The 26,091-nt window shown below is 45.8% G+C and overlaps 1 protein-coding gene across 2 annotated transcripts; it reads left to right on the forward strand.

Annotated features, from left to right (window-relative positions):
• The first annotated feature begins 2,493 nt into the window (after positions 1-2,493).
• Positions 2,494-26,091, forward strand: LOC306932499 (acetylcholinesterase-like). 2 transcript variants are annotated; one of them, XM_079514331.1, is made up of 10 exons: positions 2,494-2,685; positions 12,723-13,030; positions 13,653-13,881; positions 21,563-21,695; positions 21,902-22,053; positions 22,810-23,002; positions 23,371-23,681; positions 24,020-24,229; positions 24,492-24,655; positions 25,411-26,091. In XM_079514331.1, the coding sequence occupies exons 1-10, from the start codon at positions 2,648-2,650 to the stop codon at positions 25,506-25,508; spliced, it is 1,836 nt and encodes a 611-aa protein (XP_079370457.1). In that variant the 5' UTR covers positions 2,494-2,647; the 3' UTR covers positions 25,509-26,091. The 2 variants fall into 2 exon arrangements, with proteins under 2 accessions (XP_079370457.1, XP_079370458.1); XM_079514332.1 differs by lacking the exon at positions 2,494-2,685 and adding an exon at positions 3,775-3,869 and having other exon boundaries at positions 12,726-13,030.

Here is a 26,091-nt window from a genome sequence, read left to right on the forward strand (position 1 = left end):
AACAGCAAAGTAGGACCAAATAATGAGAGCTACTGAATATTGGAAACACTGGTAGATTGTCCTGAAGGGCAAAAGGGGACAAATCCTGCCTTTTCCTTGCCCCAAATGAAATTGTGAAAAGCAAACTGGACTGGCAATAATTTATTTTGTTATCAAATTACTGTCCATTCAGATTAATTTCTCATGGCAGGTTTTGCAATATGCTCAATGTTGCATCTCTTTGGCTGTCACTTGAAGGGGCCTGACAGAATGTGTGATTTGTTTCCCTGTCCAGGTTAAAAACAAAAAGGGCAAAAACATGCAGGATATCACCATACAGTGCTAGTAATGCAGCTGCAGCTAATAAAAAGATGGGTGTTAGATAGGGGTGTAACGATATAGTAACTTTTTTAATTTGAAGAATCAAAGTATATCGAAATGTGAACATTGACTTTGTATCGTATCATTTTGCAATGCAAATAATCAGTATTGAATCGTTTTGCAATGCAAATAATCAATTGTATCAATATTAAGTTCTTGTGCATTATATTTAGCCATTTTAAGAAGAAAGAAGAAAAAGACGGGTATATTTTTCCATTCAATATCTACACTTGATCTATCGATAATATGTGTGTATTCTCTGTGTTCATGTCAAGGTATGGGTTTGCCATGTGTTCAAATATAATGTCTATATGTAGGCCTATGCAGAGAATCACTGTGTATTTATATTCATACCCACACCCATTAGTATTGGTATTGTATGCAGCAGCTTACAGTGGTAGCCTGCCTTGTGTTTCATTAATTCTGAAATTCAACAATATTACTGTTATTTGATTGCAATCACTGGTTTGTAAGAAGATATTAGAACGAATGCTTCTATGTTTCATATAGGCCTATACATTTTAGTTCCCCTGTAAAAAAGAAAAGGGACATAAAAACCTATGATAGAGAGGAGAATGTATGAATGAATGGACCATTGTAAAGCGCTTTGAGTAAGCACGTATAGGATTGATTGATTGATTGATTGATTGATTGATTGATTTATTAACGGTTTTGCAGAATTACAGTACATTTCAAGTACAACTCAATACAACAACTGTGAGTGGAAATCATCATAGAGGAGGTAAAAAGGGAAAAGAAACATATACAGTGAGGGGAAAAAGGGGTGGGGGGATTCAGATTTTACGGGGGCCAGTTTCGAATTGCAGCCGTCCGTAGGTGCCCTTTGAGGGCGGTTTTGAAGGAGTCAAGGGATTTGCATGTCTTAATGGCTGTTGGTAGGGCGTTCCACATTTTGGTGGCATAGGAGCTAAATTAATTTAGTCCCTTGTTTGTGCCGAATCTGGGTTGCACATGGTTTGTTGAACTCCCTCTGGTCCAGCAAGGTTTAACATTGGTACCTTTATTATAATATATAATTGAACATGGTTAAAGGACAAAAGGGGAACAGAAGGGGGTTTGGGGAGGTAGGATATAGGAGATAGAATGGGGAAGAATGAGGAGAAAAGGGAATAGGGGAGAGGAGTCAGGAACAGGGTGTTACAGGAGCAGGATCAGCGGGAAAAAGGGAGCCCGGTTCCTCCCATGGTCTGTCAAGTTTATACTGGGCTAAGACATTAGTGTCTGCGTACACGCACGTCCAATATTTCGGTGTGGAAAAGCTATGTGTTGTGTAGGGGCGCCCGGTGTGTGCGCTTGGCGTTTAATCTTTTCCAACCACCGGTTCGAGTTTGTTCAAACATCTCCATATTTGGATATCCGTCATCGTAGCTTTTCGTGCGTGTCCGTCCATGAGAGTGCATGTGGGGTACATCCTGTTTTGAGGGGTCTCTCATGAGCTCATCGTGTTGTGCAAAGGTATGTGTGTAGATAAGATTGTGTATATGCCCCATGTGTGTGCTAGTGTGTGTGAGGTGTGTATTGTGTGTGTGTGTGTGTGTGTGTGTGTGCGGTGGGTGATGTGTGTGTGTGTGTGTGTGTGTGGATGTATGTGTGTGCGGTGGGTGATGTGTGTGTGTGTGTGTGTGTGTGTGTGTGTGAGGTGTGTGTGTGGATGTATGTGTGTGTATGCGTGTGAGCTATGTTGATGCATCTGGTTTAACTTATGGCTGCAAGTCCCTGGGGCCTCTTGTGGTGTTTGTTCATCATCATATGACCGGTGTGTGTGTGTGTGTGTGTGTGTGTGTGTGTGTGTGTGTGTGTGTGTGTGTGTGCGTGTGGTTCTAAATAACACGACAGTTGCGCTCCCGCATACTCCTCACACAACGTGACAGAGAAGGTAAGGGGCAATTGCGTTTCCTTTCATTATTGCTTCCAAACTTAATCTTAAAATCATTGTTAATTTATTACAGGCTGTAGGCTATTGCTCTGCGCAGCTCTGTGCGCGCGGCGCGCTCTGCGGGTTACAAAACTCTCCAAGTGCGTCTTAATCCTGTAACGTGTGCCAGTGGAGCGTTAAGCTGCATGGAGGCTTGCACGTCGTTTGTTTTAAATTATAAACGCGAGTGTGGATGAGCTCTATTTAATCAGGCAGCTATGTTTTTATAGCTGCGCATGGCCTTAATATGTTCCCAACAAAGTGAGGATTACAATAAGAAGCTTCAGAAAGTGGAAAGTTTACAGAGAGGACGGCCGCAACCATACGAACAGTCCATTCTTGTAAACAAGGATGTTGAACTTTGTGCTCGGATATGTGATTGAACCGAGGTATGTGAACTCTTGTTGCATAGCCATATGCTATTTCAGTGGTATGGCCAGCCGGCAGGCCTCCTGCCAGGTGCATAGAATAAACAATGTCTGCATGGGGTAACTAAATAATAATAGGCCTATAGGAATTATAAGTTTTAAGAACATGGTAAATGTTTTTTTGTATTGTTCAGTTACACTTTTGTGCGTAAATATGTAAATAACAATAATATCACATGCAACTTCAAGTTGGAATGAGGAATGATATACTGTCATGATGCAACTGTTGTACTGCACTGGCTTGCTTCAGCTGTGTATACAGTATAGTGTTACACCATGTTTACCACAATGCAACTGTTCTCTAAATATATCTGGAAGCCTCCCATCTACATCTGCTATTTTTGTTTTTAATCTGTCAGTCCCATATGCTTATAACCACTTAGACCAGGGGTTTTCAACTGATTGTGAACGAGGTACCACCACCCTGACTTATAGAATCAACCTGGGGACCACTGTTGTGTTGGGTGGGGTCCCAACACAACAGTGCATCCCATGTGTATACATACCATTGTTTCTCAACCAATGGTTCATTGACTATAATTTCATAATAATAATGACCAGACACCAGGCGTGTGTGTGTGTCAGTGACCCGGGCTGCTCCAGCTCGCCACTTGTATTGTTGTTTTGTCTGTGTCTCAAGTTTGTTTTTTGTGCACTGACTGTGTTTTTGATACCTGACGATGGGGCCGCTGAGATGGCTGTTCGTTATAGTCGTACGGGATATCATTGCGGAATGTTACACGCCGGCGTGTCAGGACTCCACGCCGACAACGGCGACATATCTGCGGTATACCTCCGACCAGCTTCGGCTGCTCCGACCCAGTGGCAACAGCCCTGTCAACCTAGCCCCAGTGCTCCCAAGTGAACTGTTGGTAACGCCACCGAGGAGCGACAACAACAGGCGAAAGAGGAGGAGGGGTAGACGCGGAGGGGTGAAACAGAGGCTAAGGAGAAGGATGTACAGACCACCTCTTCCATCCGTGATTATCTGTAACACCCGTTCACTGAGGTACAAGGCAGATACGCTACGATTAAACACCAGCGTTCTACACGAGTACCGGGAGTCGTGTCTGCAAGTGATCACCGAGACGTGGTTGGACGAGACGGTTCCGGACTCACTAGTTTCCCTGGACGGATTCACTCTGGTACGTTGTGACAGGACAGCTGACTGTGTGCTGCGTGTGTGAGGTGTGTGTGTGTGTGTGTGTGAGGTGTGTGTGTGGAGTACGCGCATGAGTTCATTGTGTATGTTGATGCATCTGGTTTAACTTATGGCTGACAGCCTGTGGGTGCCCATGTGTGTGCGTGCATGTGACCCTATGAACCCTCTTGTGCTGTATCATATGGCCTGTGTGTGTGTGTGTGTGTGTGTGTGTGTGTGTGTGTGTGTGTGTGTGTGTGTGTGTGTGTGTGTGTGTGTGTGTGTGTGTGTGTGTGTGTGTGTGTGTGTGTGAAGTATGCGGATGAGTACATTGTATATGTTAAGTGAATAACTTTGTATATGTTCAGGGAAGGAAGATGAAGATCCCCTTCAACCTATGCATCTGGCTTAACTCTACTATCAGTGTATGGCTGGGAGTGTGTGTGTGTGTGTCAGTTGGGAGTGCTGCTGCGTGTGTGTGTGTTTCTAAATTACACGACACCTCTTCCATAGCCTAGACCTGGATGAGGCTACAGATACTATGATGAGTACATCAAATTCTGTAAAGACAATGTGTTGACTAAAAAGACCATAACGATATACCCCAATAACAAACCCTTCATCTCAAGGGAAATCAAAGAATGCATAGTTAAGAAACAAAGGGCATTCAAGAGCGGGGATTTGTTAACTATGAAGAATATTCAGAAGGAGATTAACAATAAAATAAGGGAGGCTAAACGGAAGGAGAAGGAGAAGTTTGAGGCATACTGCTCCTCTTCTAATTAAAAAAAAATGTGGGAATCTATGAAGGCCATGACTAACATGGCTCCATCTAAGAAGGGCCGTTGTGTGTCAAATGAAAAGGAAAAGGCCAACGAACTAAACAACTTTTATGCAAGGTTTGAAACAGCTGACTTCTTGTATGAACAAAATGCTGCCCTAGAGTCTGTACCCATGCACAGTGATCTGGGAATTACTGTGGATCAACGTGAAGTCCAGAGGATGTTTTCCCACACATGTCCCCGGAAGGCTTCAGGTCCAGACGGGATATGTGGCCGGCTGCTGCATTCATGCAGTCAGGAGTTAGCGGAGGCTTGGTGTCCCATCTACCAAAAATCACTGGACTCATGTACTGTTCCGTCCACCTGGAAAGACTCCATTATAATTCCTGTTCCCAAAAAGGCAGGCTGCAAGGAAAATAATGACTATCGCCCAGTCGCTTTGACTGACGTAGTCATGAAATGTTTTGAGAAAATCATTATCAGTCTGCTGAAGGCAGCGGTAGGCTGCTCATTGGATGATTTTCAGTTTGCTTATAGGAGTAACAGAGGTATAGAGGACGCAGTCTTGACCTTGGACTATTTTCTTTTGAAACACTTGGACAATAACAAAGCCTATGCAGGCCTTCTTCTTGTAGATTTCAGCTCAGCATTCAATACAATACAGCCACATCTCTTAATTAAGCGGTTGAGGGACCTTAATGTCCATCCTCTTATTATTAGATGGTACCATTCATTCTTAACTAAACGTACACAAAGGGTCAGTGTGAATGGCACTATGTCAGAGCGCAGAACCCTGAGTACTGGAGCACCCCAGGGCTGCGTGAGCTAACCTGTCCTTTTTACTCTGTATACAAATGAGTGTAGAAGTGGCAACCCGAACAATTACATCATTAAATTCTCGGATGACACTGCCATCTTAGCCCTTCTGGATAAGGATAGGGATGTAGCTGACTACTTTTTAGAGGTACAGAACTTTTGTGGTGTGATGACAACCACCTTATTCTTAACGTTAAGAAGACACAGGAGATGGTGTTTGACCCCAAGAGTATTGGTGATCACAGGCCTGTGGTCATCCATGACTCGACCATCTCACAGGTCCCCTAATATAAATACTTGGGGATCTGTATTGACAACTCACTAACTTGGAATACACAGTCTCTGTAGTAAACTACAGCAAAGACTGCACTTCCTTCGGCGTCTCAGGGTTCATGGTGTTGACCAAAGATTTATGTTAGTGTTCTATCGAGCAGTCTTGGAAAGCCTGGTCAGGTTTGGCATCACAGTTTGGTTTGGTAATCTCTCAACTGAGGTCCAAATTGTTCAGATTGGTGCAGACTGCAGGGAAGATCATAGGGGTAAGACAACGTAAGTTATGGCTATAACTATGGATCTATGAGACCGAACGATGACCGTCACTACGGTCATAACAACGAATGATGCCCTCATCTTCCTCTTCTCGAGACCAATATATCAAAAATGTCATGCCCACATGACCCGGGGAGGCGGTCTCACCGTATAAATTATGCCCGGTGAGGGCGGCTCCGCCTCCAGCCTCGAACGCCTCAGAACGTTCCGAGCGACAGGAGATAGTGACGGTCATCGTTCGGTCTCATAGATCCATAGTTATAGCCATAACTTACGATCTATATCGACCTCACTCTGACCGTCACTACGGTCATAACAACGGATGACTTATACCAACCGGGTCGCGAGGAACAGGGTACTCAGCCCCATCACCATCTCGCTGGGCAGCTGCAAGCAGGACGGTGGAACCCAGCGATAGCTGGGATTCCACGTTTAGTCTGTAGAACCTCGCAAATGTGCAAGGCACAGTCCATGAAGCCGCTGCACAAATGTCCTCCATGGACACTCCACTTAGTGCAGCCCAAGAAGTGGCCACTCCCCTTGTGGAGTGGGCCACCACATTCTCAGGGACCGGCTGGCCTAGATCAACATAGGCCGCCGAGATTGTGTCCACAAGCCAATGCGACAGCCGTTGCTTGGACAAGGGAAGCCCCAACCTCCTGCCCCCATAGCAGACAAACAGCTGCGTGCCTGTGCCTCGTATGGCCTGTGTGCGATCCACATAAGCACGAAGTGCTCGGACTGGACACAATGTAGAAAGGCCCTCCACAGTTTCCTGGGGGCCCAGAGCAGAACGCAATGCCGTAATTTCCAGCACTCGGTTCACCGTCTGCGGAGTAATTACTTTGGGCAGAAATGCCGGGTTAGGCCACAGCGACACCCCCTGTGCCCTCGGGTTTCCACCTCATGCAGTCTTGGCTGACTGACAAGGCCTGCAGCTCACCGACGCGTTTGGCAGAGGAAAGCGCCAAAAGAAGTGCCGTCTTACGAGAGAGGGATTTCAGATCGGACTGATCCATCGGCTCATACGGGGTTCCCATCAAGGACCGCAGTACCAGAGGGAGATCCCAAGCAGGGGCCCTCAAGGCCCGTCCGGGGCGTAGCCGCTTGACACCAGCCATGAACTGAGTGACAAAACTATGCCTACCAACTGGTAGCCCATCAACCTCCTCATGCCGGAGGGAAATAGCGGCGGAATACACCCTGATGGTGCTGGCTGCTCTGCCAGCATCCAAGAGGGACTGGAGAAAACGTAAAACCAGGGATACGTTGCAGGTGACAGGATTCGCCTGCTGGGCAGCACACCAGGCAGAGAAGCACTTCCACTTGTGGTCGTAATTGGCCCGGGTGGAAGGCGCCCTGGCATTACGCATTGTGTCAAGGACGGCCTCATCTAGCCCTTGAGGGAGGGGCTCAGAAGAGGCCATGCCCAGAGCTGCAGAGTCATCGGCTTGGGGTGCCAAATCTGACCCTCTGCCTGGGACAAGAGGTCTGCTCTGGCCGGCAGAGGCCATGGAGACCCCTGAACCAGCTGAAGGAGGTCTGGAAACCAATGTCTCCCTGGCCATCGGGGTGCAATCAACAGAATCCTGTAGCAACCCAGCCTCACCCGATGCAACACCTGAGGAATCAGGGGCAGTGGAGGGAAAGCGTACATCAAGCCGTCCGGCCATTCTCCTGACAGAGCATCCAGGCCCAAGGGGCCCCCCTGGCCCGTCAGGGAGAACCATAGCTCGCAGTGAGCATTCTCTCGAGAGGCGAACAGGTCTGCTCGGGCCCGGCCGAAGCGGGTCCATATCTGTGAGATCACCTGTGGGTGAAGTCTCCACTCGCCGGAGAGGGGGCCGGACCTGGACAGAAGGTCTGCTGCCGTGTTCACTACTCCCGGCACATAGATTGCCCTGAGGGAGGCCAAGCAAGGCGCGGCCCACCACAACAGTTCCTGAGCCACCTGTAGGCAACGAAGTGACTTCGTGCCCCCCTGGTGATTTATATGATAGACCGCTGAAGTGTTGTCTGACCTCACCAGGACATGCTTGTCGCGGATAAAGGGGAGGAGAGCCCTGAGGCCGAGGTGAACAGCCCTCAGCTCCAACACATTGATGTGTTCGGACGTCCAAGGAAGCGCCCACTGACCTCTCGCTGTCCTGCCTTCCCATACGGCTCCCCAGCCGGTCTGGGAGGCATCCGTCGTCACCACAGTCCTCCTGAACGGAAGGTCCCGAAGCGGGACCCCTCGTGTCAGCATCGTGCAGTCCCTCCATGGCCGTAGAGCGTGAAGGCAAGGCCTTGTCACCACCAGCTTCACATGCCGGTCCCGCTTGGGATCGAGGCCGAATGAATTCAGCCACCTCTGGAGAGGTCTGGCCCTGAGCAGGCCGAGTGGGACGACTGCTGTGGCGGATGCGATCATCCCCAACAGCCGCTGGACCAGAACCATCTCGACACGCGTGCCGAGACGGAAGTGGCGCAGGAGTGTTTGGATCCGTAGAACCCTCTCCGGGGACAGAGAGACCACCATGGTCACTGAATTGAGACACAGGCCGAGAAACCCTGTCTGTTGCCTGTGTTCGAGGTTGCTTTTCTTTAGGTTCACTCGGAAACCCAAGGACCGGACATGAGACAACACCTGCTCTGTGTCTGCCGCAACCTGGCTGCGAGACGGTGCGGCGATCAGCCAGTCGTCGAGATAAGGGAGGACCTTCATGCCTGAAAGCTGAAGAGGGTACAGAGCGGCCGCCACTACCCTTGTGAACACCCTCGGAGACAATGACAGCCCGAATGGGAGCACTCTGAACTGGTAGGCCTGCCCTTGAACGGCAAAGCGGAGAAAGGGCCTGTGACCCGGCCAAATGCGGACATGGAAGTACGCGTCTTTCAGGTCGAGAGTGGCGAACCACTCTCCCTGACCAATGGACTGGCGTATGTGTTTTGTCTGTAACATCTTGAAAGGTAGGACCTTCATGTACCTGTTTAGCCACCTGAGATCGAGGACGGGCCGAAACCCGCCGTCCTTTTTTGGCACCAGAAAATATGTTGAGTAAAAACCTGCTTTCTGATCGGTTGAACTCACCTTTGTAATTGCGCCTTTCTGCAGCAGGGTGGAAACTTCCTCCGCCAGCGCGCGTGCTTGGACAGGGTCCCTGACCAGAGTCATACGGACCCTTGAAAAGGGGGGGGGACGCCGTCGAAATTGGAGTTTGTAGCCCCTGGCGACTGTCTCCAGTACCCAGGGGTCTGATGTACGCTCTATCCAGCTGTCCAAGCAAAGCCGGGAGAGACGTTCGACGGCCGGCCCCGAACTCTCATGCAGAGCCCCCTTGGCGCCCTGTGCCCTTGCGGGGGCGACGCCCTTGAGGGCCACCTCTGTTAGTGGCTCGGGATCTAGAACCTTGCTGCCAGTGAGGCTGCTGCCGGGCGGCCGAACTGGGGGCCCGAAACGCCTCATCCTGGTGCCTGCCACGCCCCCAGGACCCTTGGTGGGGCCCTGAGCCTTGATAGGAACGCCGTGGTCCGAGTCTGGAGGTAACAGACCGGCGAAACCGTTGAACGCTCTCCCGTGTCTGAGCACAGCGTTCAGTTCTGTCCAGCGTCTCCTGGAAGTCTGGATGGAACACATGGCCCGGCACAACTGCTTTCTCCCGCAGCTCTTTCTTGATGTTCTCAGGGAGACGCATCTGAGCCAGCCAGACCTGACGACGAGCCAACATGGCTGATGACATGGTGGCGCCAATGTCCCGCGTGAGCTGAGAATGAGCCAACACCGCGGAATCTATCAGGGACCGGGAGTCTGTGTCCTCCGCCCCCATTGTCTTACTTAGAGCAGCCAAGAGGAGGACCAATGCATTCCCCGAGCGAGCTGCACGGGTTGCTGAATTGTACGTGCGACACACCAGACGATCCGTCTTTTCGCACTGTTTACTGGGGCAACGTGGGACAGTGGTAACTCGGTCAGGGCCAAGATCGGTCAATGCGGCCATGCCCTGCTCGACCGGTGGCATGTCTCCCAAGCCGGACTCGGGAGGATAAGCCATCTTTGCTAGGCCCCTGCACCCAGCATTAAATAAGGAGTCACTATCAGGCTTCCCCCAGTTAGTCATTAGCATCCCAGAATACCCCTCTGCTTCTGGAACAGTAGGGGACAAGCGAGCCTGGGACACCGCACTGAAGACACCCACCGAAGAGGCAGACTTCGGGGCTGTAAGTGTCATACCCAATAGTTTAGCTGCCGATAACACATGCGACACCAGCGTCTCACTAGCCGAGACGTCTGGAGCGGACTCTGCCACCTCCTCCTCGTAGAGCGCAGATCTGGTGCTGCCTGAGACTGAAGCGTGGTCCGAACGTAGACCACTGCCAGTAAGGGAGCCAGGCGCATGGATGTAAAGCACATCTGGGTCATCCTCCGGGCCAGGCACCCCCCTGAAGGGAGATGCCTGCGAGGACACAGTCTCATGTGACACCGCAGTTGAGGAGCATTCAGTTTCAAACCTCCCCATCCGCTCACTGAGGGACTGAATAGCAGCCAAAATCTCCCTCTGAGTGGCACCCTGCGTCTCCCCGACCTCCTGGGGGTGAGCAGAACGCTTAGGGGCCCGAGAGGTGTGCTCACGAGACCTCCTATAATCATGGTCACCTGAGCGACGCCGATGGCGTTTTCTAGAAAGCCTGTCACTCCGGCCAAGCACCGGTTCCTGGGCAGGGGGAGCCAACTCCCCCCCCAGCGCTGCCCGCCGAGCCCTCTCGGCATAGGGCAAGTCGATGGCAGCATTACAGGGGTCCTCAACGTCCCGCCGCACATGGGCTCTGCCCAAACAAACGGGACATTCCCGGTGGCCATCACGGGGGTCCATGGCTGCCTGACAACAGCAGCAGACGTAGGATGCCATAGTAGCTCAATTACCGCCCTACTCACAGTACGCGAACGCACCCGAGGGATATGCAGGAACCCCACCAGCTGCGAACAGCGGTATCAGGGGCCGCAATATACAAGGAAAACAACCCTACTCACCGTACGCGCACGTACTTGAGGGAACAGAAAAACGCAAACCCCAACCCGCTGCGAACAGTGTGGTAACAGGGGTAATAATATGCGAAACTCAAAACACCCACTCACTACACATAAACGTATGAGAGGGGATTAGCATAACAAAAACAACCCTGCCAGCTGCGGACAGCGTAGCACCAGGGATAGCGAATAGCAGTATGCACAATGTATAACAGTATTAATCAAAAACATCCACTCACTATACACGAACGTATGAGAGGGAATAACTAACGCAACAAAAATAAACCCTGCCAGCTGCGGACAGCGTAGCACCAGGGGTAGTAAATAGCAGTAGGCCTATGCACAAAATAATAACAATGTTAATCAAAACGTCTACTCACTATACGCGAACGTATGAGAGGGAATAGCAGAATAGCAAGTAACAAAAACAAATCCCACCTGCTGCGCACAGCGGTCTGAGGGAACTCACGTGACTGAAGCAAACAGCTTCTTCTCACCTACTCACAATACACTCGGTATGGAGGGAGGACAAGTTAAAGAAAAATATCACTTTGTGACTCTACTAGAAATACTAGTGTGGATAACTACATCGCATGCGAACCCACGCGGAGTTGACAGGACTACCACCAACTTGGATGGAGCCTCCACTTAACCCCCGCAGCTGCGGACAGCGCAACAACGGGTACAACAATAACAAAAAAATAAGTAGCCGTATCCCGGCCGTTCCGCAACAAACGGAACTCTTAAGGCAGCCTAACTGAAGGGAAAAACCCTGTAGGCCAAACAACACAAGTATACACAACAACAACGTGTTTAGCTTTAGCAAACAATCACAGTAGGCTATAAAGTCACACAACACTGCAACCCACAGGGACGCAAGGCGCCTGCACCGAAGTGTACGGGTTACCAAAGCAGTGAGTGTAGAAAAGACTACTAGCGAAAACCAAGCAGTCCGCATTAACAGTATATATATATATCTCAAAGATACGATACCATTCACCTACCGTACAGGTCTCATGAGGCGAGAGAGGCAAAGAGGCGGAGCCGCCCTCACCGGGCATAATTTATACGGTGAGACCGCCTCCCCGGGTCATGTGGGCATGACATTTTTGATATATTGGTCTCGAGAAGAGGAAGATGAGGGCATCATTCGTTGTTATGACCGTAGTGACGGTCAGAGTGAGGTCGATATAGATCTCCCCTCTCTGCAGTCTATTTATGAGCAGGGACCTCTGAAACAGCGGTAACTGTGTGAGGTTAGATTATCCACATCATGTGTGCAATTGTGTAATGTTGTGTCTTCCTCTGTAATGTATTTTTGTTTGTCATTGATGTTTTATGTGTGGCTGTAGCTGGGGTGAAAGCCCAATTGCTATCAATTTGCTATCAATTGAACTATTGAACACCCTTTATGTGTGTTGGTTATAAAAAAAACATCGAACCAAACTCTCCCCCTCTTATGCAAGTAATTGACAATATATAAAGTCTCAATACCAACTTTGATGAGGAAGTATTGCTTTGTTTTAAACATATACGGTTTTCTTAATTTACTGGAAGAAAAATAAAATATTTTTATTTTAATTTCCTGAAAAATGAACATTTTGGAGCACAGCATGTCACATTGCGACATGTTGTGCGCGTGTAGATCGGCTACTTGTATAAACCAGACTCTCGTCTGCACTCTGTATGTGTTTCATCCCAGCAGGCTCCAATCATCACTCATGGCCGTTGTGGTATACATCCAGTTGCTCCTCTTCCTCGGCTCTTTGGTGGCTGCTCAGAATGACCTCGTGGTCAACACGCCCAACGGAAGGGTCAGAGGTAAACTGGTCTCCACGCCGGGAGCAGGACGAGGCACTGTCAGGGCATTCCTGGGAATTCCCTACGGAAAAGCCCCAGTGGGTGAACTGAGATTCCGCGCTCCTGAACCAGCAGGAGGGTGGGAGGGGGTCAGAGATGCCACGAAGTTCCCAAATACCTGTTACCAGCTCCCGGATACGTTTTTTCCAGGTACAAGACAAGAAACACACATTCAGTATATAGTACTTGTGAACATAAATACACGATGGGCTAGATACACTAGCAGAAGAAGTCTTCGTATGTGTCCGATACTGAAATAAAGGACGCACGCACGCATGCATGCACGCACGCACGCACGCACGCACGCACGCACGCACACACACACACACACACACACACACACACACACACACACACACACACACACACACACACACACACTAGAGAGGACACAAACAGCTGATTATGGCCCGGCTCGGGCCATTTAAAAAAAAAATTATTAATAGATCGGAACTTCTTCCGAGTTAACCGTCATCTCGTCTCTGAAGCATGACGAGTATTATTTTTCAATACACGTAGCTCTACATACTGTAGTTCAATGGATTGCTTTTATTTTTGTTATTATTATTATTATTATTATTATTATTATTATTATTATTATTATTATTAATTTATTTATTTCTGCTAAATAATCAAAGTTCACTTTATTTTCATCTAAACAAACAGCGGCAGGTATCGTTTCTCTCTTGGAGGTGTCGCGATATTTCGTTGCCGCACAGGAAACGATGGACAAAGTCTTGCGATAGCTTGTTCATTTGTTTATTCTTCCCAGGGTTCAGTGGGGCAGACGCGTGGAACCCCAACACCCCCCTGAGTGAGGACTGTCTCTACCTCAATGTCTGGTCACCACGAGTCAACCACACCATGGCCTCCCCACTGGCTCCTGTACTGGTCTGGATCTATGGAGGCGGGTTCGTCGCAGGAACTGCCTCTCTGGATGTATATGACGGTCGCTTCCTTAGCCAGTCAGAAGGCGTGATTGTGGTGTCGATGAATTACAGGTAAGGCTACTTAATCAAAGTACAGTATAGTGTATGCTCTGCTCTCTCTCTTCCTCTCCATATACAGTAAAAACAGTACCAGTCAAAACAAGTCTAGACAGACCAACTCTGTAAGTGAGTATCCTCACTGGTTAGGTCCTGCAAAAACTAGTCAAGGAGTCAAGAGTCCTTTGTAGATTCAAGCTTCTCCAAACAAACATTTCTTAGACAGGGAATATACATTTCACTAATGATCTATGCATGCCATTTACATTTAACTGATTATCTATGCATGCCATTTACATTTAATTGATTATCTATGCATGCCATTGACACAACTCTTAACAACAAAGCTGTATGTTCATAGATGGTCAGTAGTACCCTTCATCACAACATGTGGTAATCATAAAGGCACACAACATCCTCTGTGGTGTGGTCATCCCCAAGAAACATACCAAGGGACAGTAACCCCTATAGGGCTTGGACAGTAATGTGGTCATGTGGTCACTCCTATACTTGCTTGATGATGTGGATGTAGGAAATAAGCAGTAATACTAAAACATTTATTTATGTTTACAAGACATACATACATATACAGAGATCAAGAGAAAATCCTAAACTAGACATAACGAATCTTACATACTCATCAACGTTTTTTTCATTAATAAAACTTGTGTTCAAGAGACAGACATATTTGTGGAATTTATAGAAGAATCTAGTAACCAAAAAGTGTTAAATAAATCTAAATATTAATATAAAAAATGGTGTCACACCTGCAGGAACAACCCCTCATGAGTATGCTAATATGTCACGTCCCTGGAATCAACATGCTACCCCCCCCCCCCCCCCCCACTTAATTAAACAAATACATAAACAAACTCAGTCACACATGTAGGCTGTCACTATGGCGAAATGCAATATTAGACCAAATATGCCTTATCAGGGCTCAACATTTTAAAAATACTTTTTATTGTAGGCTAATTAAGTTAGCTCGCAATGCGTTGTGGATGTGACGCGTTGTGGATGTGACGCGTTGTGAGCTTGTAGCTCGGTGGTATTTTCTAATGGCTCGGGAGTCGGGACACTGTTCAAGAAAACAAACATCTGGAACAGGCAGGCCTATAAAATAATTCATCTGTCATTTCCAGAGGGAAGCGAGTGCGTTGCGCGCGCTTGTGCGCAAACACACACGCGAGCGAATGGCTGACTATAGTCAGCCATTCGCTTCTATAGAGCCGCAATTATTTCACGTGCTTCTCTATTTACTTCCTAGTTCCAACTCCACTTCCTACTTGTTGCTGTCATGTGGGTCTCTGTTATCCAATCCAACCTTTGAAGAGGACGTGATTGGGGTGTCCCTGATGATGCGAATGAAGTACCTAAGTCACGCGTCATACCCCATGCTTTCACAGAATGAAGTACCTAAGTCACGTGTCATACCCCATGCTTTCACAGAATGAAGTACCTAAGTCACGCGTCATACCCCATGCTTTCACAGAATGAAGTACCTAAGTCACGTGTCATACCCCATGCTTTCACAGAATGAAGTACCTAAGTCACGCGTCATACCCCATGCTTTCACAGAGAGGACTCTCTTAAAACCAATGACTTATAATAATGACTTATGGCATGTCTACCGTCATTCTTTCCTCTTGTAGGCTAACGATTGACAGCAAGTTATGTGGTGTTTGTGAACAAGGCAGCAATGCCTGAGGGCGAGAAGCGACCTCACGCTAAGGGCGAGGTCGTGTGCACGCATCCGCCTCGTTGACGGCAGACTGCTGGGCGAGCGCTGGCGCTTTGTCATGGGGGGTCAGATCAATGCTATGCCCGATGAGACACAACTCTTCCTCTCCACCAAGACCACCACTAAATCCAACCATTCCACCCTCGCCATCTGCTTCACAGGCGTAAATGCATGGAAGCAAAATAACTTTCTCAAATTCAAATGAAATGAAGCAGCCCAACTCCCTCACCTGTGATTTCTCACTCAATATTGAGTGCTTTTCACCTCCTCCACCCGCGTATGCAACCTTGGAATCATCCTCGACCCCGCCCTCTCATTCCTCCCCCACATACTCCAGAGCACAAAAGCTTGCCTTTTTCCATCTAAGGAATATTGCCTGCCTCCGGCCCTCACTGTCTCTCTCACTACTCATTCACACATTTATTATATCCAATCTACTGCAACAACATCCTCACCCACATAGTATCACCACTAAAGTCCTCAATAAACTCCAATATGTTCAAAACTCTGCTGCCCACCTTAGCCATTCCAGAGAAGAGAAGACATTCATTGGCTCCTGGTCAAACATAGTACTTCATAATACTACCGCTCACCTACATGGCACTCGACTTACTTTCCGACCTCCTGTAACGCACTTGTGTGTGTGTGTGCTTGCGTGCGCCCCTGCGTCTATACTTAATACAGTGTATATATAAACTATGATGATGTTTTAAAGTATTTGTTTTTATGTCTTTTGATTTGCATTGCTATGTTGTCTTTTAAGTCTGGGTTGTTGAATGTTCCAGCTGCACAACAGCTGACAAGTGTGAATCTCGTTTGCGTCCGAGCATAGGCATGGCTGAGGCATGGTAACGCCCGCCTGCCTGTGATTGGCCTACCGACACTGCCCGTTTTGACTGTCCTCCGAGATGCGAGGTTACTTCGTGGTGAGATTGAGAAATAAATAATATGCCTATACAACAAGAGAATGACAGCTTGGCAAACCGTACACGCGACAGAATGCAGCATTGTAACTAACTTGTACGTTTTATTTTTGTAGAAGAGGTAAACTAATATTGTTTATACCGTTTGCTTTGATTGAATAATTGATTGAACATGTATTTGGGTAAAGTGTTAGTGTTGATTATCGTATATTAATCTAATTATAGTTAACTAATACTATTACACTAAAAAGGATGAAGATGAAGGGAAAATAGACCTTTTTATAGTACAATAATGTTTCAAGTTTACAAATTACACAATCAACACAAACACTTTATTTTAGAACAGACCCAAATCATATCATGAGTGCATGTTCAATCAATTATTCCATCAAAGCAAACGGCATAAACAATATTATGCCTCTTCTTCAAAAATAAAAGTTACAAGTTATAGTTCTCTTGTATCGTACCGTACTACTTGTATTATTTCCCACCACGGATAACCTCGCATCAGACATCCAGCATATATCCACCTCAGAGGACAGTCAAGACGGGCAGTGTCGGTAGGCCAATCACAGGCAGGTAGGGCGTTGCCATGCCTATGCTCGGACGCAAACGAGATTCACGCGGTTGACAAGGACTTATTTTGCTAACCTCTCACAGTGGAACCATAGATATAAAAACCTCTATGCCTCATTGGCATTGTTTAGTACAGCACAGTACAGTAGAGTACAGCACAGAGTACAGTACAGAGTACAGTACTGTATAGTACAGTACAGAGTACAGTACAGAGTAGTACAGTGTACAGTACGAATAGTACAGTATGGTACTACAATACGGTACAAATTCTACAGTACGGTACAGTATGAATAGCACAGTACGGTGCGGTACAGTACGATTAGTACAGTACAGCAGGGGTTCTCAACGTTTTTGTCTGGGGACCCCCGGAAAGGCTTTGGCTATGTCTCTTGTATATGATGTTTTTTTATGTTTTTTTTTAACGAATAGTGGTGTATTGGTGAAGCTCTGTAGCCACCTTAGAACATGTTGTGATTTGTGCTAAAAAGAAAGCTTATGGACCAAAAGAACGACTGAGGGCCATGAACCTGTTGAAAAGAATTAGCCGCGATAATACGGATAAAACAGAATATTGCTTTGATAGAACAGGCCAAGATCAAGATCTTTTGGCTAGTACCAACTTTAATTTCAGAATCCAAGACCCAATCCCTTTATGATACGTGCAACATTGCAACTGCAAGAGAAACCTCAGACATAATAAATGCCATGAATGATAAGCCGCCCTTTAAAATGAACAGATGACATTTACAAAACTTTACATTCATGACTCCTGAGCAAATGTATTCTGACGGACCATAGCATTCAACTTAAAACCGTTTTTAAATGCCTCCCAAAACCATGGTACTCGATTAACAGAGCCCCTGCTTGGCTTGCTGGGCTCCCCGCGGGAAGCTTTCGGGTGGATCTCTAGGGGCATCGGCTTGTGTTGAGCCTTCCAACGGCGTCTACCTTGATCTCCGTCCTGCAGACGATGTGGCCTGGGTTGCAGGGGTCGGTCCAAGTGTAAGCAGCAAAATGTTAAATTTAATTTAACTCATTCTTACCCTTAAAGCAATTATAGCATAACAGTTTAAGGGCCCCAGACGGAGATCACGTCAAGTTCAAGTGCACGGTCAGTTGCCCGAGACAGAGATTGATAAAAACGACGGAGATTAATGATATCAAAACCGGTCGCATCACTCCACAGCCTAGGAGAGCTTGTTGCCCAATCCTCGGTGTTGCACAACAGTGACACGTCATAGAAAAAGTTCCCTGCCTGTTTAGCGGACGACAACGAAAATCTTAAAACGTTCATAACTCGCGATCTAAATCATCCTGTCTAATATTATGAAAAAAGATCCTGTGTTAGACTCTAGAGTGGTGTGGCTATTGTTAGCTGCTACACAGACATTCACAACAACTTCCGGTCCGCCGGTAAAAGTGGTCCAGGCGCTATAAACGATGGGCACATTTTATTAATGGATTAAATAGGCCCGAGCCCTCAAGGTGTTAATAACTTTGCAATAGGCTACACTACAGCATAGGGACAGCAGTAGAAGCAACCAACTACAACTAACCATGTACTGAAAGCCTGTGGGTCTTGCATTCAGTCCTCAAGGATACCTGACACTGAAACTAACTCCGCAAGCTACGTTTCGTTAGTGTGCAAAGCTGCCGTCAAGGTAATTTCAAATATAAAATATAGCTGCAAGCAGCGATAAAACGGGACCAAGAAAGAAGACAATACGCAATAAGAACAATATGCACAAATAAGACTCACAAGCTGAGTTGTCAGTACCCGGATTTGAACACAAAACCTTGTGGTCCGAAGGCAAGAGCTCTACTGACTGAGCTACAGAGAGACATCAGTCACTACATTGTAAACAGGAAAATCAGTGTTTCTGATAATAGTGTGTGTCCTGGTTATGTTTTGCTGTAATTTTTCTCACATACAAACTTCTCTTCAACTGGGATTTCAGATAATGGTCCATACATTGCGTGTAGAACGTTTCACGCAAATTGCTTAAAAAACCAGGCAGAAAATCAGGTATAAGCATTTTTCAAACTGCTCAAAATGGCAGAAAATCTGAGGGCGGAGCTTACTTGTCAAAGTGACAGATGTGTTCCCCATGAGTCAAGGAACATGTGGAAACGAGTGCCATGACTTTTGGCCAAATGAGTCATGAGTTAAGCCTGTTCAAAGGTTTAATTTTCGAAAATTTGCTATAGTGCCCCCCTTTGGCCAATTGGAGTAAGACTGCTTTCAGTGCTATTTGGCATGACCCTCTACTATACTGTAAAGTGACATAAGCATATGACGCTGCATGTAGGTATTAGAGGCAGAAGAAGTATTTTTATATAACAGCAATTTTCATTGGCTCATAAAAACTTCATTTTTTTTACTTAAAAGAAATGTACTTTCTTTTTTGATGTAATCATGTATGGTTGGTGGCAGCATCAATTAGTTGTTTTTTTCTTTCTTTTTTATTTGATGTAATCATGTATGGTTGGTGGCAGCATCAATTAGATGTTTTTTTTAATGATAGGGGCAGGTATAAATAAGATTGATCTTCTTCCTGCTCCTTTTCTTTTCTGGTATGGAATATGTAAAAAAATAATAATAATAAGTACAAAGTAAAAATTAATATGATCATGTAAAACCATAACTGAAATGAAATAAATAAATATGATATGAAATTAAATACTACGATTATTTGTCCGTATAGGTCCAAAGTTCACGTGTAGAGTCAGAACAAAAAGTCAGAACACGAAAGTTGTTCGGCATGAGGAGACACATATGTGTATCAAAGTTGCATTGCCGACGGTCAAGCGGTTCATGAGCTATGCACGTTCAAAGTTTGCATTTTCAATTGAGTGCTATAGCGCCACCCTTTGGCCAATGGTCATGGGCTTCGCATGGTCACCGTTTGGCATGGCCCTCTACCAGATTACCGCGTTTCACGAAAACCGACTGCACGGTTCAAAACAATAAGTGACCAAAGTCACTTTGTGACTTCTTGGTCCCTTAATAATAATTAAAAACAAAATGAGGGAAACCAAAAATAAAGGGACCCATACAAATGTGTCCATGACTCACAGATGAGTCTAGGAGTGTACTTTTGGTGTGGGAACCAGTGCTTAGTACGAGTGCCTCTCCCCAAATAAAATGTCCAATATTTCACATTCGTCAGCTCAGAAGAATGCTCAACTCCTTTTTTCTACTTGGAGTATTACATGATGGATATTAACCTGTTCAACGATTCTAAAATAAGCTGCTGTGAAGGCATCTTGTGCAACGGTGTCAGAGTCAGTTATCCTACACGCGTTGCTATTAAACCAGTGCTATAGCCTCCTGATTCTGGTAGCACTAGTGCACGTTATCTGTAAAGAGTATAAAACAAATGAAAATATAGCTGCAAGCAGCGATAAGGCGGGACCAAGAAAGAAGACAATACGCAATAAGAACAATATGCACAAATACAAATCACAGGCTGAGTTGTCGCTACCTGGATTTGAACCAGTGACCCTGTGGTCCAAAGATGAGAGCTCTACCGACTGAGCTATGCAGACACAGTCAGTTGACTCATTCTAAACAGTAACATCATCCAGTATTTTTGGTAACAACTGTCCTGGTCTTTATCCATTACTACAGTGTGTTTTCACGTACAAACTTATCTTTGTACGCTTTCAGTGCTATTTGGCATGACCCTCTACCATACTGTACAGTTGCAAAAGCATATGACGCTGCATGTATGTATTAGGGACAAAAGAAGAATTTTCACAAACCAGAAATTTTCATTGGCTCATAAAAACTTCATTTTTTGACTTAAAAGAAATGTACTATGATTATTTGTCCGTATAGGTCCAAAGTTCACATGTAGACGTTTTTGTGCATTTTCATCAAAGATCCTGGGAGGAGATACATTTGAACTGTTTTTCATATAATTAAAAATGACAGGTGATCTAAAGGTCAGAGGTCAAAAGTCAGAACACAAAAGTTGTTCGGCATGAGGAGACACATATGTGTATCAAAGTGTCATTGCCAACGGTCAAACGGTTCATGAGATATGCACGTTCAAAGTTTGCATTTTCAATTGAGTGCTATAGCGCCACCATTTGGCCAATCATCATGGGCTTTGCATAGTCACCGTTTGGCATGGCCCTCTACCAGACTACCGCGTTTCGCGAAAACCGACTGCACGATTCAGTCAGAACAGCTATTTTTGGCGGAAGGAGGAGGAGAAGAAGAAGGAGAAGACAAATAAACACAAAAGCAATAAGTGACCAAAGTCGCTTTGTGACTTCTTGGTCCCTTAAATATGGTTTAATAATTAAAACATGTCCTCACTCATTTCCACTATGTTGAAAAGACTAAAAGAAAAATCCTTCAATGAATAGTTGTGTCCAAACTGACTGACTGGTACATACTGTATTATGCACATACTGTATAACCACCGTTTCTTTTTTTCTGTGACAGAATCGGAGCACTGGGTTTCCTGTCACTTCCTGAGAGCAAGTCTATTCGTGGAAATGCAGGGCTACTAGACCAGCAACTGGCCCTCCGCTGGGTAACAGACAATATTGATGCTTTTGGAGGTCACCCCTCTAAGGTACGGCTTTTTATTCATTACGTAGATTAAGTTTATTAATGCAGATTTAAAATATTTTAAGTAAGCCTATCATGCCATTTACCAAAAATACAATTAACTATTGTAACACCTTACAGCTTACATCAACAATATAAGTAACTTATCATCATCATCGAAATAATGTGTGAAAAACCAAGCAAAAGTATAAAGTGGCCTGTTATATCCAGGTGACCTTGTTTGGGGAGAGTGCTGGGGCAGCGTCTGTTGGCTACCACCTTCTTTCCCCAGGCAGCCATGGACTCTTTCAGAGAGCAGTGATGCAAAGTGCTTCTCCTACATCACCCTGGGCCTTTATCAGTCAGATCGAGGCTAGGGAGAGGTACAGTGGCTTACATGACTATGTTTTCACTATTCCAGACATTGGTTCATCAGTTCAATCAGCTGTGAATTCATTCATTCATTCAGTCATTCCTATACTGTCTGTCTGTCTGTCTGTCTGTCTGTCTGTCTGTCTGTCTGTCTGTCTGTCTGTCTGTCTGTCTGTCTGTCTGTCTGTCTGTCTGTCTGTCTGTCTGTCTGTCTGTCTGTCTCACTCACTCACTCACTCACTCACTCACTCACTCACTCACTCACTCACTCATTGAAGTATGACTCACGCACTTTGTTATTTTGACCAATACGAATACACTCATAATTAGAATTAGTGATTCATAGAGTGCACCGGGTAGAAAACAAAGATGAACAAAACATCCATGCTCATTAAGAGAAGGGCACTCAGGCAGAAGAAATATCTACACTCTCTTCCACTCTTCAACCGTGGCTCTCCCAGTTCATCATTATTATTCAGAAGTAGTGACACACACGTCTCAAACGCTGCTCAAATGCATGCAAACTCAATTATGTTCACCATGGCTCATACTGCTCTCATTCATCTTCAGCCCTCTCCCTGTTTCCACCTCCATTCACATCCTCTCTCTCTCTCTCTCTCTCTCTCTCTCTCTCTCGCTTCCTCACCTTTCATCTGTCTCTCACCCTTCCACAATCCCTCTCATCTTCCCTTCCTTCTTCTCTCCCTCTCTCCTCTACACTACTCTCACTCCTTTCTGTCCATTTCCCCCATGTCTGTTTTTTTCAGGTCTGTGAGGCTTGGCCAGCTGCTAGGCTGCCCACTCTCCCCTGCAGCTGATCTGGAGGTGTGTCTGCAGAAGAAAGACCCGCAGGTCATCGTTGAGAAGCAATATGACGCTTATCCTAAACCTGAACTCCCACCCGTGGCCCTGCCCTTCGTGCCAACTGTAGACAACAACTTCCTACCAGATGAACCAGAAGTAGGTGTGTGGGTGCAGTTTCTGCATGGGTGCATTAGGAAGATGATGTTGAAATGTAGGCTACTAGTGAATGTTGTGGGTAACAGGTACGGTCGCCCCTTTTCCAACTCGTCCCCTGCAAAAAGTGAAGAACGGTCGCCTCGGAATTTCAAAAAGTGAAGATAACTCGCCCCAAAGCCATGGATAACTCGCCCCGTAAGCGTGGATATCTCGCCCCAAAGTGTGGATATGGAATTGGGGCGAGTCGTCTGGTATTCATGTTGTGTGCATTCATATGTACACATTTTGAAATGTGCACACATTGAGGTTGAGAAAAAAACTGTAAAAGTTAATAACTGAAAGTCTTTATTTTCTCATCACTCATAAAGGTGCTTCTTCGCACTGGCAACTTCCTGAAGACTGATGTACTGCTTGGCCTCAACAAAGATGAAGGAACGTACTTACTAGTTTATGGATCACCAGGATTTGGCCTTGAAAGTCAGAGTCTGATCAGTAGGAAGGACTTCCTGGAGGGGGTGAACCTTGCAATGCCAGGAGCCAGTAACGTCTCGATGGAGTCAGCTGTTTTCCTTTACACAGATTGGGCAGATGAGAATAATGGCACAAAACGTCGAGATTCGTTGATTCACCTGGTTGGAGACCAGGCCTTTGTTTGTCCTGTATTAGAGTTCACTCGCAGGTAATTGACCCAGACAACTCTGTTGATTTTAGGAAGCATTGAAGTAAGGGAGGTCATCATTTTTAATCACAGTTCAATTTCTTAGGATTTCACTGAGGGCTCCATGGACAGCTTTATGGAGTAGGGAGATCCATAGCATTATGCCACTGTAATATCATTAATTGTATTGTATTAATTTAATTGCTATTGCTAAATTACACTGAGAGGGAAACCAAAGATGCACAGGCGTTGTGTTTTCCTCTCTCTGCATTCTTAAAACAAAAAGAAAACAAGTATGCCTGCAGTGCAGTTGTCTTCTTTAAACTCAAGTAATACAATATGGTCACTTCCTCTCCCAGGTATGCAGAACATGGAGGGAAACCCCGCCTCTACCTGTTTGACCACCTCTCATCCATCAACCCCTGGCCAAAGTGGATGGGTGTTTGGCATGGCATGGATGTCGAGTTTGTATTCGGAATGCCACTGAATCGAACCCTGGCATACACGCAGGAGGAAGTGACCATGAGCAAGAAGTTTATGAAACACTGGGCCAACTTTGCCCGGACAGGGTAAATATCCATCCATCCATCCAAAATCCACCCATCCAAAAAAGACATTGGTTGAATGTTGTACGTAAGCACTGGTTCTCAAAGTGCCACCATTCCTTGAGGGGATTTCAGTGGGAAAACGAGGAGCAGTTCAAACACTTAAAGGGGTATTTTACATGTATAAAACATGTATATTTTAACCTAAATCTAAATCTGTCTCTAATCTGAGACACTGATTCAAATTACTCATGGTTGCCATTGATTCTCTCCTGTTGCCTGTCAGGAACCCAGCCATCGGAGGCAGTGATTGGCCCATCTTCACTTTGGAGAAGCAAGAGTATGTTTCTCTGAACTCCATGCCTCCGGAGATAGAGAGGATAAAGGAAGCTCAATGCCAATTGTGTCAGTTCTGGAACAACTTGCTACCTAAAATACAGAAAGTTTCAGGTTAGTGCACACGCACGCACGCACGCACGCACACACGCACGCACGCACGCACGCACGCACGCACACACACACACACACACACACACACACACACACACACACACACACACACACACCTCTGTGTTTGACTCACAAGTAGAACCCTTGGCCCCACCAGTTTCAAGATACAGTAGGTCATGATGAACATTTTGACTACTCAGTACATCTCCCCCTTTTAGCTCTCCATGAACGTGCAGTATGACACATGTGGGGGCAGTCAAGCATAACTCGTTGTTATTCAACTGTTGAGTCAGCAGTAGGCTATCCCACTCAAATGTGAGTGAAAGTCATTTGAAGAAGCGCACTTGATTATGCTTTGTCCTCTCTGGAAAGATGATTTTATAGTATGTGATCATGTTGAATTTGTCAGTATTAGCACATTGTGTGGGAGGCCAAAGGTTAGCGGTTTTGAAGTGAAAATCAGCCACAAAAGCACTCAGTTGATTATCTTATTATTCTGTTCCAACCTTGAGAAGTGTGTGTGTGTGTGTGTGTGTGTGTGTGTGTGTGTGTGTGTGTGTGTATGAGAGAGAAAGAGACAGTTGGAGGGCAGTGAGTGCATCTGAAATTTTTTCACGCACATGTTCATATGCTTTTCCTGTCTGTCTGTCTGTCTGTCTGTCTGTCTGTCTGTCTGTCTGTCTGTCTGTCTGTCTGTCTGTCTGTCTGTCTGTCTGTCTGTCTGTCTGTCTGTCTGTCTGTCTGTCTGTCTCTAGATGAACTACTGTCATGTGTACATGCTGATGGAACTGCTCTGCGATGTAGCCATCCACTCCTCATTCTACTGTCTACCTACTGCCTATTGCGGGGCTGAAAAGAGCTCTGTTATTCTGTTGTACCCATTACCACAAACACACAGTAAAAAAAATAAAAAAACAAAGTTCTGCTTTTCATCTGTTTCAACATGAAAGGCAGCAATCATTATAACCAATTACTTGTGGTCTGTTCCCTCACCCCTAACCACTTTTTGCATGTTTTATGTTTGACACATTGTTAGTGGAGTTATTGATTTTTGTATGTTGATTCATTTCTTTCATTTTTCATTTTTCATTTCTACAGTATTGTGACATGCCCAACATAGGGAAGCCAGGTTCAAAGTAGTATAGGTGTTGCGTTGCTGCTTGCGGGTAACGTCAGATCCATTGGTCGCTGGTTTACCTCCCAGTAGTAATGCAAAAGACCATGGAGTTCACTACCAGGATATCACTCTTTCTTTTACTGTTGAATGCATATTGAATGAATTGTTCATGTGTTTTTTTTGGGGTCTTTACACAATCTATTATACATTCTGTACCTTCGTGAATCCAATAACGGACTGTACAGTATTATGTAGCATAGGGGTGTGGCTGTGGGTTTTGTTTCTCATGAATAATAATAATAATAATAATAAATGTAAT

Source organism: Electrona antarctica (genome assembly GCF_951216825.1).
Source record: "Electrona antarctica genome assembly, chromosome: 11".
Lineage (NCBI taxonomy): Eukaryota > Metazoa > Chordata > Actinopteri > Myctophiformes > Myctophidae > Electrona > Electrona antarctica.